The sequence below is a fragment of the Solanum dulcamara genome, chromosome 8 (genome assembly GCF_947179165.1).
Source record: "Solanum dulcamara chromosome 8, daSolDulc1.2, whole genome shotgun sequence".
Classification (NCBI taxonomy): Eukaryota; Viridiplantae; Streptophyta; class Magnoliopsida; order Solanales; family Solanaceae; genus Solanum; species Solanum dulcamara.
In genome coordinates, this window is record NC_077244.1 from 1,811,126 (window position 1) to 1,829,071 (window position 17,946).

Below are 17,946 nucleotides of genomic sequence, written 5' to 3' on the forward strand. Positions count from 1 at the left end.
ATTTGGGCCACCCTAAATTGGCAAATGTCAAAAAAAATTGCGGGAGAAAATTTCCCTCAAATATCAAAGAGAGCGCCAAAGTTCGAAACTTTATACCGCCAAATTTCAAGAGAACTCCAAAATTAGTTATATTTATATATATATATATATATAGTTTTACTTTCTTCCCAAATTTTCATTTTCAACACTCAATTCAGCTGAAAAATCTGCAATTTTGAATCTTTGAGTAACTTAAAGAATGGCAGCGGAGGCTCAGAACATTGCTCGGTTTCTTAACCCATTAGCTTTTCATATTCAGAAATTGGGTCTTGAACTCAAATGCCCTCTTTGGTATATTCCCATTTCTCTCTAAAATCAATCTACTTTTTGTTTCATTTGGGTCGTTTTTATTTTTGTTGTTTTGTTAAAGACTCTTAGAATGTTGTGGAATTACACTGGATATGTTGTTGTATTTGTAGAACCTTTAGTTTTGAAGAACTAATTTAGCTAATTGGAATAAAATGGACCCAGACACCCAGTTGTAATAGATAGTTTTGTATTGAATAAAATGGACTTTATAGAGGATTGATTGATTTAACATTTTCATTTTGTTTCCTGATATGGGGTTTCTTCTGATTTTGCAGCTTAGACTTGCTGACTAAACCTATGTTGCTTCCCTGTGACCATATTTTCTGCAAGTAAGTTACCATTTTTGGGATTCTTGGAATTGGAGTTTCTGTGAGATATTTTGTATTTGCTTGAATGTTGAAATCCGGGTTTCAATTTTAGTTGTGAAAAGATTTTAATTCAATGGTTTTGTGCAGCTTTTGTGTTCCGAGTTCGATCCAAGTTCAATGTGAATGCCCTGTATGCAAACATCAATATGTTGATCAAGGTACTATTATATGGTTTCATCATAACTAAATACTTTGATTTATTGGTTCAAAATCAATTATGTATACTTATTTCGTAAATTTTTAAACAAATATATTGAGTTTGGGCCAAAGTTGCTCTTTCTGTATGAATCATACCTTGCCTAAACACACCCCTTTTTGGTCATGGAGTGTTTGTCCATTTTGGGGAGATACCCATTCAAAATGACAGTAATTACCTCAATTCTACTACATAAATGGTAGCTGATCAAAAATGATTTTATAACTAAATGCTTTTAGTTTTAATTGCTTTAAGCTTTAGATGAGGTGCTTCAACACAAAAAAATGATGTATAAATTTAACATCCTATGTTTTTTTTTTCATGAACGGATCTGATTTTACTGCGTGAAAAGAAGAGATAAGATTGTTTCTGTTTGTAAGTTAATTTTGTGAAGGAAATGATTTATGTTTTGCGTTTGTTGGATGATGCAGAAATAAGGGCAGTGCCTCATATGGAGAGTATGATATCCATATTTAAAAGTTTAGATGCTACTTTCAATGCTAAAGTCTTTCAATTCCAATATCCTGGTAAATCTATCTTAATCCATACATCAGTTTTTTTGTTCATTTTCTTATTGATAGTAAAGCATAGTACCACTCACACACAAAAGAATTGGCTTAATGCTTCCAGATGCTGGAAGATTACTAGAGAAGTCTCCTGTTTCTGTTAATGCTGACAAATCAAGAAATGAGCAATCTGTCAAAGCCATAATAAGAAGCACTGATCTGAGCAAGGAGATTCATAGGCACAATGGACATGGAATGCCTTTGAATGTTGTGAATCATTTGAGTGTCTTACCTTCTTCTGACAGGAAGGAAGACTTAAAAAATGAGAGGTATAATGCAGAGGAAATAGATTTGAATCAATTGCAACAGCAGTCTCCAGGCAGTGCTCATTCATCCGATAGCAACAAAGATATTGTTAAAGAGACCAGTGAACTGAGAGTAAGAAATACTATTAAGTTTCACAAATTGCTCTAATTTAATATAGTAGTGATGATTTTTTTTACCTTTTCTTCTCATTGGGTTTCATTCTTTGCAATGCCAAATGGAATATTAAGTGCCTGCTAACTATAGTTTTATTGATTCTGGTTGCCCATTACTTGCCAGAGGTTAGACTTCAATTAGAAACTGTCTCTGGTAAAAAAGATGTACATCGTTCCTATGAAAAAAAGTGCTTAAGCATATACTTGCTCTATTTCAATTTGTTTGGTTGGTTTTGACTCGCTGTGGAGTTTAAGAAGGTAAAGAGGAATTTTAAATCTTGTATCTTTTAAACTAAATATACGTGGAATGTATCAATATGCCCTTTAATGTTAGTAGTCTTAAACATGCCATGAGTAAAGTTACACTTAAAGAGTTGTCAAAAAAGTAAAGTGACATTCGTTTTGAAATACACTAAAAAGGGCATTAAAATACAATAAATTGAAACAGAGTACTAGTAAACAAAGCAATATTTTTGCTTGAATAATCCCGGGAGGTAGAGTCGCCCATTATCTGTGATATCATGGTGATAAACTATGGTGATGAATGTCTAAGGATTAGCACAACAAAAAGTTTGTTTTCTTAACACTTCTTTTTATTGAATTGAATGAGTCTGCTTGTTTTCAGGGTATAAAAAGCCATACTGCAAAGAGGCTTGTAGAAGGTAGCTCAGATGGGGTTCCATTTCTGAAAAAAGAAGACAGCTCAGATGTGGTTGAAGGTCTAGTGCACCACACAATTATGCATGAAAATTTGTTTCACGAAAGGGATGTGAAGAGGCAAAAGAAACTAAGCTACGGATTGCCAGAGATGGCCTTGCAGAATCATGATCATAATCAACAAAGAGAATCTTGTTCAAGAATTATTGCCGACTCTGACTGCAACTTGACATGTAAATTGAGTGAATCGTCTTTGGTTGTTCATCCACAAGAAGTTTCAGATCAATGTCTTCTGGAAGGAAGTGTTTGTGCTTTCTGCCACAAATCTAAGATAACAGAGGTAAGATGTCTGCTTTATATTCTAAAGGACAAACTGAAAATAGAATTTGTAGACATTTGTGCAATACTTGGTTGAAATTGAAAGAAAAATTAGTATTTGAAGTTGAAAAAGAGTGTTTGAAGTAAAAAAATAAATTGAAAGTTGATTTTATTGTGTTCGTACATGAGTTTCACTTCAAAAAAAATAAAGCTAAAGTTCCCTGAGCAAAAGCTATTACTATTTCATTTGAAATTCTTCTCAAAGTTTTTTCAATATCTCATCAGTAATAATCAAACCATGAATTGCAAATACAGAACTTCAGTATTTGCATGCAACATACCCCGTATACTCCCATAAGTGGGGTTTGGAGAGGGCTATGCATACTTTACCCTTACCTTGTGGAGATAGAAAAATTATTTATTGCCAAACATCAAATTTTATTTTTATTTTAGCATGTTTATTCTTTTGATATAACATGTCATGTCATCTTCTACTACTATTATTCAGTAAATTATCCATTCACATGCCCTATATATTTGTGGAAGTCATATTTGGCTACTTTTACCAATTCTGGAAACTCAACTTGTCTGTATCTGATTAATACTTGCAGGGAACTGGACCAATGCTGCACTATGCAAATGGAAGGGAGGTGGTAGGAGATGCTACTTCACTTTCAAAAGCCATACCTGTGCATATGAAATGTATTGACTGGTATGCAATTCATAATTTGTCCTTGAGATTCCATTTTCAGTAATAATTATGGAACTACAGCTCATAGAGAAAGCTCTGTTATGTGATTTGATAGCATTCTAATGGTTTGACTTTAGAACCATTATTGAATTTCATCTTTTTTATAAGACGGTTCTAGCCTAATTGATGGTTATTGACATTGTACAAACGAGTTTTATCCCTGCCAGCTTGCAACTATTGAATTAGAACCTAGAACTATTATTGTCCTCTATTTGTAATGATTGAACATCATTCTCTTTTGTAGGGCACCTCAAGTATATTATGATGGAGAGATCATAAAAAATTTGGAGGCTGAATTGGCAAGAGCTTCAAAACTCAAGTGCAGTGGTTGTGGCCTAAAGGGTGCAGCACTTGGCTGCCTCATGAAGTCTTGCCGGAGGAGTTATCATATGCCCTGTGCATTTGAAATTCAGGACTGCCGCTGGGATTGTGTAAATAAAGCAACATGACACACCTACTCGATTTTATCATATTGAGCTCTATAAATATTGTTTTTCCTGTTCTCTCCTCAAAGTTACCTGTTTAATTGCAGGACAACTTTGTAATGCTGTGTCCGAGTCATAAATCAGTTAAATTTCCAAGTGAGAAGTCGAAGTCTAGGAAGCGTGCCAGTATTGAAGCATGTCCAGAACCTGCTCCCCTGTAAGAACTTTCAATATTGATTTTTACTGCCTAGCTTAAGTTGTAGGCACTGTAAGAATGATAAAATGTCATCTTGAATCATTTTAAGATTTATAATTACATTAACATAGAAGGCACCCTCCTTGGCCCTTCCCCCTTTGTTTAAAGCTTATATGATAAACACATAATTATCCCCCTTTGGAATATAATGTTAAATGTGCATGCAGAACATCTGATCGATTGAATTTTTGGGCAACATTGTCAGATGGACCAAATGAATGGGTTCTATGTGGATCTGCTCTATCCTCAGAAGAGAAGGTTGGTCTCCTTCCTATAGTGAGAATGTTTTATGCTAGTTTCTTTCATATGCATAATGCATGCAAAGTACAATGCATATATTTTGATTGTTAGATCAGTTTTTCTAAATTCATGAATAAAATTACTAGCATAATGACAATTATGGGTCATTGTTACCACTAGCAAGTTACCAAGAAAAACCAACTTAGCCATCATATTGACACTAGCATATACCATGCACAACCAACTTATCTATAATAGTAATTTGTTGTCACTTATGAATGAGCAGACAACTTTATTTTGATTATTACCAGATGGTGTTGGACTTGATTTTCTGTCAGTATTAGCTCATTCTTCAGTCTCCTGTTACTTTTTCACTTTCATTTTGCTGAATTAGCTAATTATCTATTTATTCCTTGCATTTTGGCTTGGTTATTTTTATCTTCCATCTGGGAATTATAAATGTGGTGGAGTAAAATGATCTGATACGTTTAGAACTTTATTTTGGGAATTTGTTGGTTGAAATGTTGCACTTCCATCAGTATTTACTAACATATAAGCTCTTTTGGTTTGGGAAATTGCTGACTGAAAAAACAAGAATAGAGTAGTTTATACATCAATATTGGTTTATCCTTACTGTTTTTTAATCTTATTTCAGTATATGTTGGTCAAGCTTGCTAATATGTGTGGCGCAACTGTGTGCAAATCTTGGAACCCAAGTGTCACTCATGTCATTGCAGCAACAGATGAAAAGGGTGCATGCACCAGAACACTGAAAGTTCTCATGGCAATTTTGGGTGGAAAATGGATCCTAACAATTGATTGTAAGCTCTCTCTTCTTTTTTTTTCCTTACATGGTTAAGTAGCTTTTTGGCTCATTTGATTCTCCGTTGTGGGGGAAACTTAGCAGGTCAGTTGGTTGGCCCCTCCCCCATTGTCCTAATCCTACCCCCAATTTCTTTAAAAAGAAAAAAGATTCCCCATTACAGGAGAGGCATAGTGAATGGTCATAGAAGCACGATATGCAATAAAGTAAAACTAAGTGACAAACTAAACAACGAGATAAATAAATAAATTCATTGAGACAACATGAAAACAGTAGTATTATGTATTTTGAGGGATTTGAGAAGTACCAAGAGAGGAAAGCTAGGGTATATGTTAGACTTATTATGCATGTTCCGTAAATTCATAAGAATACCAAGTTATCGAAATGCTGCTCAACTCCAAGAAATAGTTCCCTTGCACAGGTAAGAAATCGATGTATTTACACAGGTTGCCCCTCCCATGAACAGAGACAAGACAGACAGTATTCTTCAACAATTGACCACTAGCTCAACTTTTGTGATACTAATACAACTTTGCTTATTTGCAGGGATAAAGGCCTGCATTCAAGAAAATTATCCTGTGAATGAAGAGCCTTATGAAATTAGCCTGGACAATCATGGCTGTTTTGGGGGTCCCAAAATTGGTAGGCTCAGGGCTTCATCCAGTGTAAGTATTTATCTTTCTGCTGGTGATAAGAAATGCATTTACAATGCTGTTTTGTGCACATGCTTTTTGGCTGAAACATCTTTGCTGATTTTCTTAGTAACGAGGTGCATGAAATTCTTAAATCATTATATCACAACATACCTAGTGTAATTCCATGAGAAGGTAGAGTGTATACAGACCTTACTCCTTCGTAGAGATAGAAAAATTGTTTTCGATAGACCTTTAGATTAAATAAATCATTCCATAATTCTAAAAACATTATCGCATAGCAAAAAGGTTCCTTGTCTCTTATGCAGGCACCTAAGCTATTTGATGGTTTGAAGTTTTATCTGAGTGGAGATTATGTCCCAACTTACAAAAATGACCTGTTAGATTTGGTTGAAAAGGCTGGAGGTTCCATAATTCACATTAAGGAACAGTTGACTTGCCAGACTGGTTCTACACAAACAACTAGCTCAGCTTGTCTAGTTGTTTATAGCAGCGATCCTCCACGTGGTTGTGCATTCGGGGAAGAAAGCAACATTTTGCTGCAACGATTAGCAAAGGCTGAGGAACTGGCCAAGCCATTTGGTTGTCAGGTCATTCAGCATACATGGATTCTGGAGTCTATTGCTACATGTAAATTGGTGCCTTTCTGTTGATAAAAGGGATAACCTGCAAGGTTTAGTTATATGTTAGGAATAATCCTGCTAATTAACTCTTATTCATTTGATAGATGAGAACAAAGAGTCTTGTTTGTCTATGGCTGTTGTACACAACACTTTCTGCATCAAAACAATATAGTGAATTTTGTACTTCCTAGAGTTTCCTTCTACAAAGTACTACAACCAAAAGTACTCTTTAAAGTAAATACATGAAATGGTCAACTCCCAAGCTTGTTGTAAGGTATGCAGCCCCAAGACTTCTTGCTTCCATTTGACCATAGAGTTGGAAGTTGAAACTTTGAAAAATTGAGTTTCTATAGTTCGGAATTTGAAGTTGTGGGTGGAAGCAGCCCAGTTGTCAAGAGTTTGAAAACTTTGAAGATTGGATTTTATGACCAAATAGATATTTGAAGATAAAATTTCAAAATTTACTCTCAAAATCTATAGCCAAATGCTAGCTTCATGTCTTTTGGTTCATGATCACAGAATAAACTTATATAATAATGCCGCTTCAGTCTTAAATAAGTTGAAATTGATTATATGAAATAAATTCTCATGAAAAATATGTTCCAAGAAATTTCACAAGTACAAAAATCGAACAACTCTGCCCACGAGTAATATTTTTTGCACGGATATGGGTGCATAATCTTTACTAGCTCAAACATTAATTAACAAGAATTAAACATCAGAAGTGCTAAAAATGCAGCTTCAAAGTCATCTGTAGTTTTCTCAAGTCATATATTAACAATACTAAAGAAATAATCTTGACATTTCTTTATCATGTATGTTGAAAATAAAGGACAATCCATTGCCCATCTGAATAATCTATGGAAGGGATACCAAAAATGTTAAAGCTGGTTTTACTCAAAAGGATTTAATGTTCCCAGCTTCAAACAGAACTTACTGTACTACCAAAAGGTTTATGAACTGCAGAAGCTTATTCATCGACTTTAGCACGCTTCAATGGTGGCGAGTTTGATGAGCTGGTAATATTTGTCTCAGGATTTCCAAAATCTCTATCTTTCTCTTTCTGCTTCTCCCCCACCTTTTGAGTTGTATAACTTCCTGCTTCCTGATGATCAACCAGTGACACTCCTGGATCAATTTTGTTTGAGGAACTTTGAACTGCATCTGTCAGCTGTGTGGAGGCATCCTCTGCCACGGATGATGAGCCCTTCGCTAAGTCAATACCGGGCATTGACTTACATTGCTTCTCAAACATCATTTGAAGGCACCGTCCTTGTTCTTCTATTCGCAGCTGCAGATTTCTTTGAATCTGTAAAAGGTTACGATCACACAAGTACACGTTAGATAAAGTACCATGCAAGTTTCCTTAGATTGGACAAGCTGCCGATTCATTTAACTGTCAGCAGTAGAGAGCTGCATAATGTTCTTATCTATGATGGAGGGGATGACAAGCCATAACTAAACAGTGAGGAACTCAAGATCGATGATATCTCAAAGATAATCAAAGAGGAAAATCCAGACTGCTTGGCTGTGAATTATACAAGAATTATAATGAGATTCCAAAATTTCACCTTTTAACTTCAGATTTATTTGCGATGACTGGAAGATCAGAAAGGGAAACAACAACATACCCAGTGTAATCCCAGAATTGGGAAATGGGGAGGGTAGAGTGTGCACAGTCCTTATCCCTACCTCGTGGGGGTAGAGAGGTGAGATCAGAAAGGGCCCCAAAAAAAAAAGCCATGTCATGCAACCATTTTATACCAAAAAGGCAGCAGCCAGAAACAATCTCCAACAAAATAATGCATGACAATTGACAAGGAGCCTTCTATATGCTCATTAAAAAACACGGTTCCTTGCATATGATGCAAGCAGTGATGACTTGTCAAACTGAAGCTAGAATCACAAGATCCTGCTGCTAAGACGAGAATTTATACCTCAAGCTGTTCATGCAGCTGTTTCTGAACTTCCATCTGTAACCGCAATGCTTCAGTGATCTCAATACCCCTGCATCGAAACCCGAAACACCTCATATAACAAAGACAACACGAGAGAAGAGATTACAATTAGCTATGAGAAAACTTAATAGTGCCTCTAATAGAGCCCTCCAAGCCACCACACCATTCTTTCAAAAGTCACTGTTCTACGTAACACGTGGACACAATAGAACTTGAATAAGACCTGTATTTTAACAAATTGATCCTTCGATGAAATTTCATCCCGTATTCATTGTCATCCTTTTCTTTTTGGAATCCCTTATACATAAACCGGACTAAATGAAATATCCATTTTTTGCATTAACTTCACGGCAAGGTTTAATTCCATGGAATCCAATCTAAGGTAATAAAATTATTGAAGTCAATATATCTTGATATCTAATGTATGTTTTCAGTCTACAGGCATATAGCAAAAACACCTACACTGTCAGCAAAGTCCATTATCAAGCAACTAAGGCGGATCCAGAATGTTAAGTTTGTGGGTTCCCCAGTAAAATAAACTAATATGCAATAATAATGGACAAAAAACTGCTGGCATGACTCCAAGGAGAATCGATCCCGCACCAGGCACGAGAGCACCTAAATGGGGTTCCATCTTTGCCACTGAACGAACAGCTCGTTTAGTTATGGGTTCTCAGCTATCAATTTCTTATATAATTAATGGATTCTCAATATAAATATAGGGTTCGGGAAAAAAGTTACTGAGTTCTCCACCCCCTCATCCCAATACCCTGGATCCGCCCATATCAAGTAACATCTAATAACCAAATCATACCCCAATTTATGTCGTTCAAATTAGTTAACCCACTCATTAGTGAATGGACAATTAATAAATGTTATCCAAATTCCAAATGATGCATATAACTAAGCAAGAAATCAGAAGCAATGGGCCCAGCTACTAACGTTTTTAAGTCCAGAGATGACAAATCGCCAATGGATGGCTCTTTCTTCTCAGAGGGTCCTGTAATTAGAAGGAAACAAGAAAAAAAAAGGCCTCAGCAAGCAGAATATTACCAGAAGACAATAATCGGCCATGAGCAGCAATCTTTGAATAAAAAGAAAGATAAAATCCTGACAAAATAGAGGATTTCACAATAGCATTCACCAAGCACCAAACATCTCTTATTGCCATGTCAAAATAAAAAATTGTAAGATTTTATTAGTATTATTTTTATTTTTATTAACCTACTTTATTTTTTATCAAGAAATACATATAGTTATAATGTTCTTCCTAACCTACTGACTATATTTCTCTTCTAATTTGCGGCTTACGGAATATGCTTTTTGATATTAGTTGAGGAAGAGAAAGGGATTTACTCTATATAGGTAATGTTGTTAAGTAATAGCTTGCACTATAGGAACTGAGAGATGCCATGCCACAATCTTTAGTATTCATGCCATCTCAAAGAGCGGGGGAGGCTAGAAGGAAGGGATCGAGCTTGAATGCTTTCACGGATTGATGCCAAAACTAGACTTGGGTAAGGCCAGATATTCAGTTTCTGGTTCGATAGGACCACGAAGAAGAAGGTTTGGCAAGTGAAGGGGAATTCCTCTATAAGAAAAAGAGTGCCTCGAGAATAGGCTTTGAGCCAGAATCTGGTTCAATTCAACTATTGGTCTTCTCCTATATCCAATTCCCGACACTATTCCATTTACTATCTCAAACGATCACAAATACTTAGTTGTGCATCAAATCTAGGTCAGTTAATCTACTATCATACAAAGCGGATGTTTTTTATTACAAATTTGAGAAACATTTAGTCATAGCTATAAGCATATTATACCAAAAAACACTAAATATGCATCTTAAAATCTCAGCTCCAATTCAGGGGGGGGGGGGGGGGGGGATTCGAGCAAGAAGGTCAATATTGTCACTGGCTTTCTTGTTCAAGTATCATAAACCTACAAACATAGGTTTCATATGGAGAGACTTTGTGTGTGTGTATAAGAGAAGACACAAAACATTCATCTATTTGGCTTAAAAAACTAGTACTCATGGAGTTAAGAAGAATAATAAAGTTATTTGTTTATAATTATTAATATAATTGCCTAACGGACGATGAAACCAAATACAATTTTATATTTCGATATAGAGAGTATGACTACTGGTATCAACTAGCTAGAAGCATAAAGGAGGCTAGAGAAAGAGAGGGAGAGAGATGGGATTTATTAGAGAGGATACATTAAAAAAATTATAGGGCATTTGTACCATAGCTTGTATTTTTAGTATGACTTAACAACAAAAAAGCTCCTATATTTACCCAAAAGATCATCACCATTAAGGGCAGCCCGGTGCACTAAAGCTCCCGCTATGCGCAGGGTCCGGGGAAGGGCCCGACCACAAGGGTCTATTGTAGACCATTATCTAAAGTCTATCTTCATCATCTACTACTATTCAAAAACCAACATTGAGGAGTGTCCGTGTATTTAACATATACATTTTGTTAATCTCTCGTGCTTCAATGATGATATATGAAATAGCACGAAAAAGAAAACCACCAACTCCAGATAACATAAAAAAGAACACACACATACACAAAAAAGCAATTTTCACTTATAAGAAAGGAAGAAACTAAAGTTTTCATTACAAAAACTAAAATAAATAGACACCTATTGGCTCAAGTAACAAACACACTGGCCCTACAACTCTATTTTTTTCAAAAAAAAATTGACTTTTGAAATGGGAGACAAATTAAGACACATGTAAGATTGCACACAAGGGAAAAAGAAATTGCTGCATACCCTCTGATGCTTCTGGTTTATATCTAGCTGTTCGATATTTCTGCATTATAAGAAATTGTATCACAGTAGCATCAGGTAATAATACAGTATGTCTATCTGTGATATCTAACTTTGAGAATGTGAAGAAAAGAACAAACCTGCAAGTGACTTTTTACATGATAGATGGTCAAACTTTCAACTTTCATTAACTTTAGCACACCCTTGGGAGTAGCTCCTGTATTTCAGAATAGAATTATTGAGTTAGACAACAGTCCAATACTTATTTAAGAGTCAACGCAAGGAGTGCAGATTACTTTCACTTCCACCAAGCTTGTTGACTGCTTCCACAAAGGCTTCATGAAGTTCTGGTGTCCAACGCATCCGTTGTTTCGATGAAGAACCACTTGCAGTGGATGATGCAGGAACAACGGCAGATGTTTCTACAGATGCAGTAGGAATTTGCTGCAATGGTTGAACTTGGTGTACTGGGAAATTTGAAGGTTGATTTTGTTCCTGATATTGCATCTTTGATCACACAACAAAGAAATGTAAGAGCCATCTCCTTTTTAATTATTGAAAGGAGAGTAAGACAATGAAAATGAAAATAAAAATAAGATGAATAAATATCCAGAAGTTGGTATAGAACGGAACTGACCTTTGGCTCTGCATCACCAATGCTAGTATCAACCATGACCTCGTTCCAATTAGAAGTCAAAGCATCATCATCATTCATTACAAGGGCAGCCCATTCCGGCCAATCACTTTGTTTACTAAGATCCTCAGGTGGGATGTGACAATCACCTGGATTTCTACAATCAAGCTGACTGTTCTGGACAGGGGTATTTGACGAGTAATCAAGGTAATCAGCCAATAATTCTGTACACCAGGGTTCACTATTTACATTAGCATACTGGCTTGATGCTGCACATTGAAGCACTCCAGAATTAGCCAATGGGATCGATGCCTCATTAATTGTTGGCTGAGAAATGAAAGTTGCAGGTGCCAAATGCTCCTCATGAGGCAGAACAGATGAAAAGTGAAGATTGGTGGAGAACCCCGATGATGAGGAGAACAAATGACCAACAGCCTCACTGTTTGAAGGAAACGAAGAAAGGACAGCCCTTGGCAACTTAGGATATTTCTCTTCCAGGCTTGTTTGAAGCACAGGCAATGAAGAATGAGCTCCTGATGCTCCAAAATTACTGAGTTGATGTGCACCCGTCCTCTGGACAGATAAAGCAGGACGCGCCTCCATAACCTTTTTAAGAATATTAAATACTACTATATTTACCTCAAGAAGAATCTTCTAGTCTTTCATTTGTTTACGGCAAGGGCTTCTTCCTGCATCAAGGAGAAAGGAAATAAAAACCTTAGAGAGCTAGTAAGCACAAAACCAAACAGCATGCTAACAAGTTTCTTCAAAGATTGTTGAAAATCACGATGCTTAGAACTAGACTACATCCTTGAGGAAAAAGAAAATGGTACTATGCTAAATATTAGCAAAACCACATAGATGATAGAGTGGAATTAAAATATGTGAACCCAAATTAGTGAAACTGAAAAAGATTGGACAAGAAAAGATCAGTATTCCCCTACTAGAATCAAATTTGATGGTGAAAAGTAGTTCATCAGTAGGAAACATAAGCAAATGTTGCTAAAACCAACAACAACAATATACCCAGTGGAATCCCACACGTGGAGTCTGGGGAAGGTACAGGCTAAAACCAATAAAATAAAATTTATGTTTCAACCATATGATAGCTAACTTCACAAACAAGCATCAAATCAAGCATAATTTACTGCTACACAACTTGCACCAACATGTAGAATATCGTACACAGCTGCAGTCCTTCTGTGAGCATGATACTCTTGATAAAACTTGATGCTAATTTGCATTCTAGGCTTCTAACGAATAAGAGAAACTCACTATTGTCATATTTTAAGACATCGCATGTCTGAAAAATAACTTTGAACTGCAGCATCATCGCCAATACAATGAGCTGCCACAGAAATGCCAACAAAAAAGTACCATGAATTATATGTTGACACTCAATCCTTTCATAATATACGACGGAATTATAACAATAGGTGCAAAGCTATCCGTAACGAGGTTATATTATAAAAAGGAGGACGATATCAACTCAAAGCATGAGTAGCTTGAGGTTTGGTAGAAAAAAGGACTTGTGCAAGACAGAACCAGCCTAGTAACGCAAACTACTGCTGTTACATCTCAACACTTGCTGTTAGATTTGGACAAGTCTTTCTTCAGTCATTTTAGACTTCAGTTTTGTATTATTCATATTTTCTCATTCAGTTAGATTGTTTTCTATACTATACTAGTTACCTGTTCCTACTTTCTAGGAGTTAGCTTTGTACAATTGGTTAATTTCCGTAGCAGATAACCACCACTGCATCCACTATCGCTTCACACCTCTTTGACGAACAAATTGTAAACCTGCATCTTCAGTCTCCATCACCATCTCAGCCAGGTTACCAAAGACACCAAATCATTGCTGAATACCCCCGATAGATTCGATCTCTCTTTGATGAACTTGTAATAGCAGGGTCTCCCATCCTTAATGAAGAACTTGTGGTGAAATTTCTGGGCAACCTCGGTCCAGAGTTTCCTGAAATCTCAGCAGTCGTACGGGTACGAGACTCTCCAATTACTTTTGAGGAACTATTTGATAAGCTCCTTGATCATGAACTATTCCTCAAACACGAGGACCTTAAAAACTATCACACAGGTCACAACAGTTGCTCCACCGGGCTGCACTCAACACCCACCCAACAATAACAACAATTGACATCCACCAAACAGGATGTTCAATCAAAACGCCAATCCCCAGCACAACTTGCCCAACTAAACCGCTGTCAACTCTGTGACTGGTTTAGACATATAGCAAATGTGTGTTGCGTACGGTCCCATAACCACTTTAAAGCAAAAGCAAATTTTGTTGAACAAACAACACCAAATGACCTCTGAATTCTCGATACAAGTGCCCTCAGCATATAACATCTGACTCCAACTCCCTCCACAATGTTCAAAACTTTAAACGGATCGAGGAAGTGATAAGGATAATGATAATGTGATTCCAATTACTCAAACTGGACTGGTAATACTCATTTCCATGCATCAATAATGCCTTCGAACTTTTTATTTCCTTTGTGCTCCTCCCCTAGCCCCCCCCCCCCCCCCAAAAAAAAAACCATCATGATGCCACTTAGGAGCTAGAATATAACCTCTGACTCCAACTCCCTCCACAATGTTGAAGACTTTAAACGGATCGAGGAAGTGATAAGGATAATGATAATGTGATTCCAATTACTCAAACTGGTAATACTCATTTACATGCATCAAATAATGCCTTTGAACTTTCTATTTCCTTTGTGCTCCCCCCCCCCTACCCAAAACATCATGATGCCACTTAGGAGCTAGAATATAACTTCTGACTCCAACTCCCTCCACAATGTTGAAGACTTTAAACGGATCGAGGAAGTGATAAGGGTAATGATAATGTGATTCCAATAACTCAAACTGGTAATACTCATTTACATGCATCAAATAATGCCTTTGAACTTTCTATTTCCTTTGTGCCCCCTCCCCCCCCCCCCCCCTCCACACACACACATAACATCATGATGCCACTTAGGAGCTATTTGGCACATATCTTTGCCATGGAGGAGGCTTACATGTGATGAAGCCTTTTAGTTGGTAGGATATTCCAGAATTATGGAGAGTTTTGATTGGAAGGCTCTAAATCCTTATGGATTTTCTAGGAAGACTCCCTTGGAATATTCTAGGCATGTAGAGAGTTCTAGAGAGGGCCTTACTTGTCAATATTGAGGGACTTGTGCAGAAACTATTATTTACTCAATAGTCACTAGTCCCTATGTAACTAATATATATAGAGGGTCATTCATTTGTAACTAATCAAACAAGCAATGAGCTCTCTATAATCCAAAGCTTCCTATGGCTATCTCTTGTATCTATCCCATGTTCCCTTGGCAATCCTAAGCGTCTTAGGCTGACTTAACATAGCAAGAAACATTCTCACAAGATGTAAAAAATTTATAAAATTCTTTCTCAATTGAAACATAACTTTCCATATTTAAATTTGGAATATATTTTAAACATGAATATTCCCACTAATTCCAATCAAAACATATACGCTTGATACAAATATCACCCAGCTGCCTCCCACTATTCCATTGATGCGAGATATATGCTCAGTTCGTATCGCACAGGGAACAACCCACAGCCAGATCCTTCTGTAACTCATGAACTGGGTAGTATTCAAACTTCCTTATCCTATTCTTCTAATGCATATCAACAATCACCTAATGTTGATGACCTACAACCCCAGTTCGTATTCCAAAGCCAAAACCCCACTCCCTCTACTCATCCTATCTCCTCAAACCGCCAATTACTCACGTAAATCAGCGTTTCCCAACCTCATCACCCAGTTTGCATCAATCCACTGAACCTATTGTTTAGGTTCCACAAACAGATCCAAAACATGTAGTAACGAGCTCGCAAACAACATTTTCAAGCGACAAAAAATTGACTACACTGTGCGAGTTACCCAGCTTGAACCCCAATACCTATAACCCACAAGCCAGCACAACTTTTTTTATATCAACACGGTAATCGTATTTCCCCACAACAATCAACTACTCTCTATATGTAGTATGTAGATGCTAATTGGGTAGGAGATATCAATGAACTGTCGATTGTTCTCTAGTTACATTGTTTATCTAGGCACAACACCTACATCCTGGTGTTCCAATAAGCAACCAACTGTCTCCCGCTCCTCAACTGAGGTTGAGGATCATGTAGTCGCTTCTGCCTTGTTTGAAGCGAACAAGATCAGCCACATGCTCAAAGATCATCAAATGTTGCTCTCTGCTGCTCCTAAAATAGTTTATGATAACCTTGGAGTCATGTACATTGGCGAGAATATAGTACATCATACCAAAATGAAGCACCTTGAGGTTGATCTTCACTGTGTTTGGAACCAAGTCCGAAATGGCCTACTCTGAGTATTGCACATCGCCACATCCACTCTGCTGATAAATGGGGCGATTTGGGTGTGATCCAATGTAGATCCAACTTGTAAAACCGCTCACCAAATCGTTGTCCAAACCGTCCTTCCAGCACACCAAGTTAGGTGTTGTCTCTTAACACCTAACTTGAGGTAGGCGTAATAACGCATGTAATACTATTGTTACGCCTCAGCACTACTTGTTAGATTTGGATTAGTCTTCCTTCTGTTATTTTAGGCTTCAATTTTGTATTAGCTATTACCATTCAGTTAGTTTGTTTTCTATACTTGCTATCTGTTCCTACAGTCTAGGAGTTAGCTTAGCCAAATTGGTTTTCTTCCTTTGTACATAAACTCTATTGGAGGCTCATCAACCTAGTTCCTTTGTAGAACATGTTCATTCAAGACCAAACACCTTTCTTCACAGATTGTCTTTTGTTTCGTACGAAGTCGATATCAAAGTTAAGGTACTAAAAGAATATCTACAATAACCTAAAGCTCCCTCCTTTACTTCGATACCACAACCAAATAAACTCAAATAAAAAGTTCACAGGATTCGTACCTCAAAGTCAAAGATCAAAACTTTCCACTTTCAATTCAACGATTCTACAGAATAATCCAACAGCAACAACAACATTCCCAGTGTAATCACACAAGTACGGTATGGGGAGAATAGTAGGGTAAAGAGACCGTTTTCGATAGACCCAAGGCTCAAAAGAATAATCCAACACTATAAAACGAATATCTACAATAACCTAAAGCTCCCGCCTTTACTTCAATACCACAACCTAATAAACTGAACAAAAAGTTCACAGGATTTAAGACCTCATAGTCAAAAATCAAAACATTCAACTTTCAATTCAACAATTCTACAAAATAATCCAACAACAACACACCCCACCATGTGTAATTCCCGTGTAATTCCACAAGTAGGGTTTAAGGACAGTAGGATATACACAGACCTTATTTCTAGCTATTTCCGATAGATCCTCGACTCAAAAGAATAATCCAACACTATAAAAAATATCATCATAGTATCCAATTGAATCAGATAATCAGAAACCCTTTAAGCTTTTCAAATCAAAATAAGAGTAACAACTCAAAAAAAAAATATAGTTATGCATGTAAACACTAAAATTCATTGCTCGCATCAAAAGAAATTTATGAACCAACAAATTAAAACTCCGATTATACACAAATTCAATCAAAATTCGATAAAAATAACGAAAAGGGTATAAGAAATTAATACCTAAAAAAAATTCAAAATCCAATGAATTCAGAAACAAAACAGCTCCACATGATTCAAAGTCATAAAACAGCCGTAATCGGAGTTCAGGGAATTCATCGGCTCCGGCGCCGGCGGATCGGAGATGAAAATGAACTGTGGACGACCGCAACTTTCTCTGGTGGCTGCTAATTTTGTAGTGGAAAAAAAAAGTACAACAGATTATATCAATCTGTTATAATTAGGATTCTTATTCAAGAAAAAAAAAACAAATTGAAAATAAAAAAATGTTAAACATCAAAAATATACTTAAAA

The 17,946-nt window shown here is 36.5% G+C and overlaps 2 protein-coding genes across 3 annotated transcripts; one reads left to right on the forward strand and one right to left on the reverse strand.

Annotated features, from left to right (window-relative positions):
- The first annotated feature begins 154 nt into the window (after nucleotides 1-154).
- Nucleotides 155-6,835, forward strand: LOC129898664 (BRCA1-associated RING domain protein 1). Its single transcript, XM_055973292.1, has 13 exons — nucleotides 155-330; nucleotides 624-677; nucleotides 804-874; nucleotides 1,344-1,439; nucleotides 1,543-1,856; nucleotides 2,523-2,894; nucleotides 3,484-3,584; nucleotides 3,868-4,054; nucleotides 4,156-4,265; nucleotides 4,472-4,562; nucleotides 5,200-5,365; nucleotides 5,914-6,032; nucleotides 6,329-6,835. Exons 1-13 carry the CDS (start codon nucleotides 239-241, stop codon nucleotides 6,671-6,673), a joined length of 2,118 nt encoding a protein of 705 aa, XP_055829267.1. The 5' UTR covers nucleotides 155-238; the 3' UTR covers nucleotides 6,674-6,835.
- On the reverse strand, nucleotides 6,051-17,946 carry LOC129898665 (protein PHOSPHATE STARVATION RESPONSE 1-like). 2 transcript variants are annotated; one of them, XM_055973294.1, is made up of 9 exons: nucleotides 17,656-17,946; nucleotides 12,017-12,702; nucleotides 11,676-11,886; nucleotides 11,520-11,596; nucleotides 11,383-11,422; nucleotides 9,544-9,601; nucleotides 8,581-8,650; nucleotides 7,581-7,952; nucleotides 6,051-6,686 (listed from the first exon to the last, which is right to left on the reverse strand). In XM_055973294.1, exons 2-8 carry the CDS (start codon nucleotides 12,614-12,616, stop codon nucleotides 7,614-7,616), a joined length of 1,395 nt encoding a protein of 464 aa, XP_055829269.1. In that variant the 5' UTR covers nucleotides 12,617-12,702; nucleotides 17,656-17,946; the 3' UTR covers nucleotides 6,051-6,686; nucleotides 7,581-7,613. The 2 variants fall into 2 exon arrangements, with proteins under 2 accessions (XP_055829269.1, XP_055829268.1); XM_055973293.1 differs by lacking the exon at nucleotides 6,051-6,686 and having other exon boundaries at nucleotides 7,314-7,952.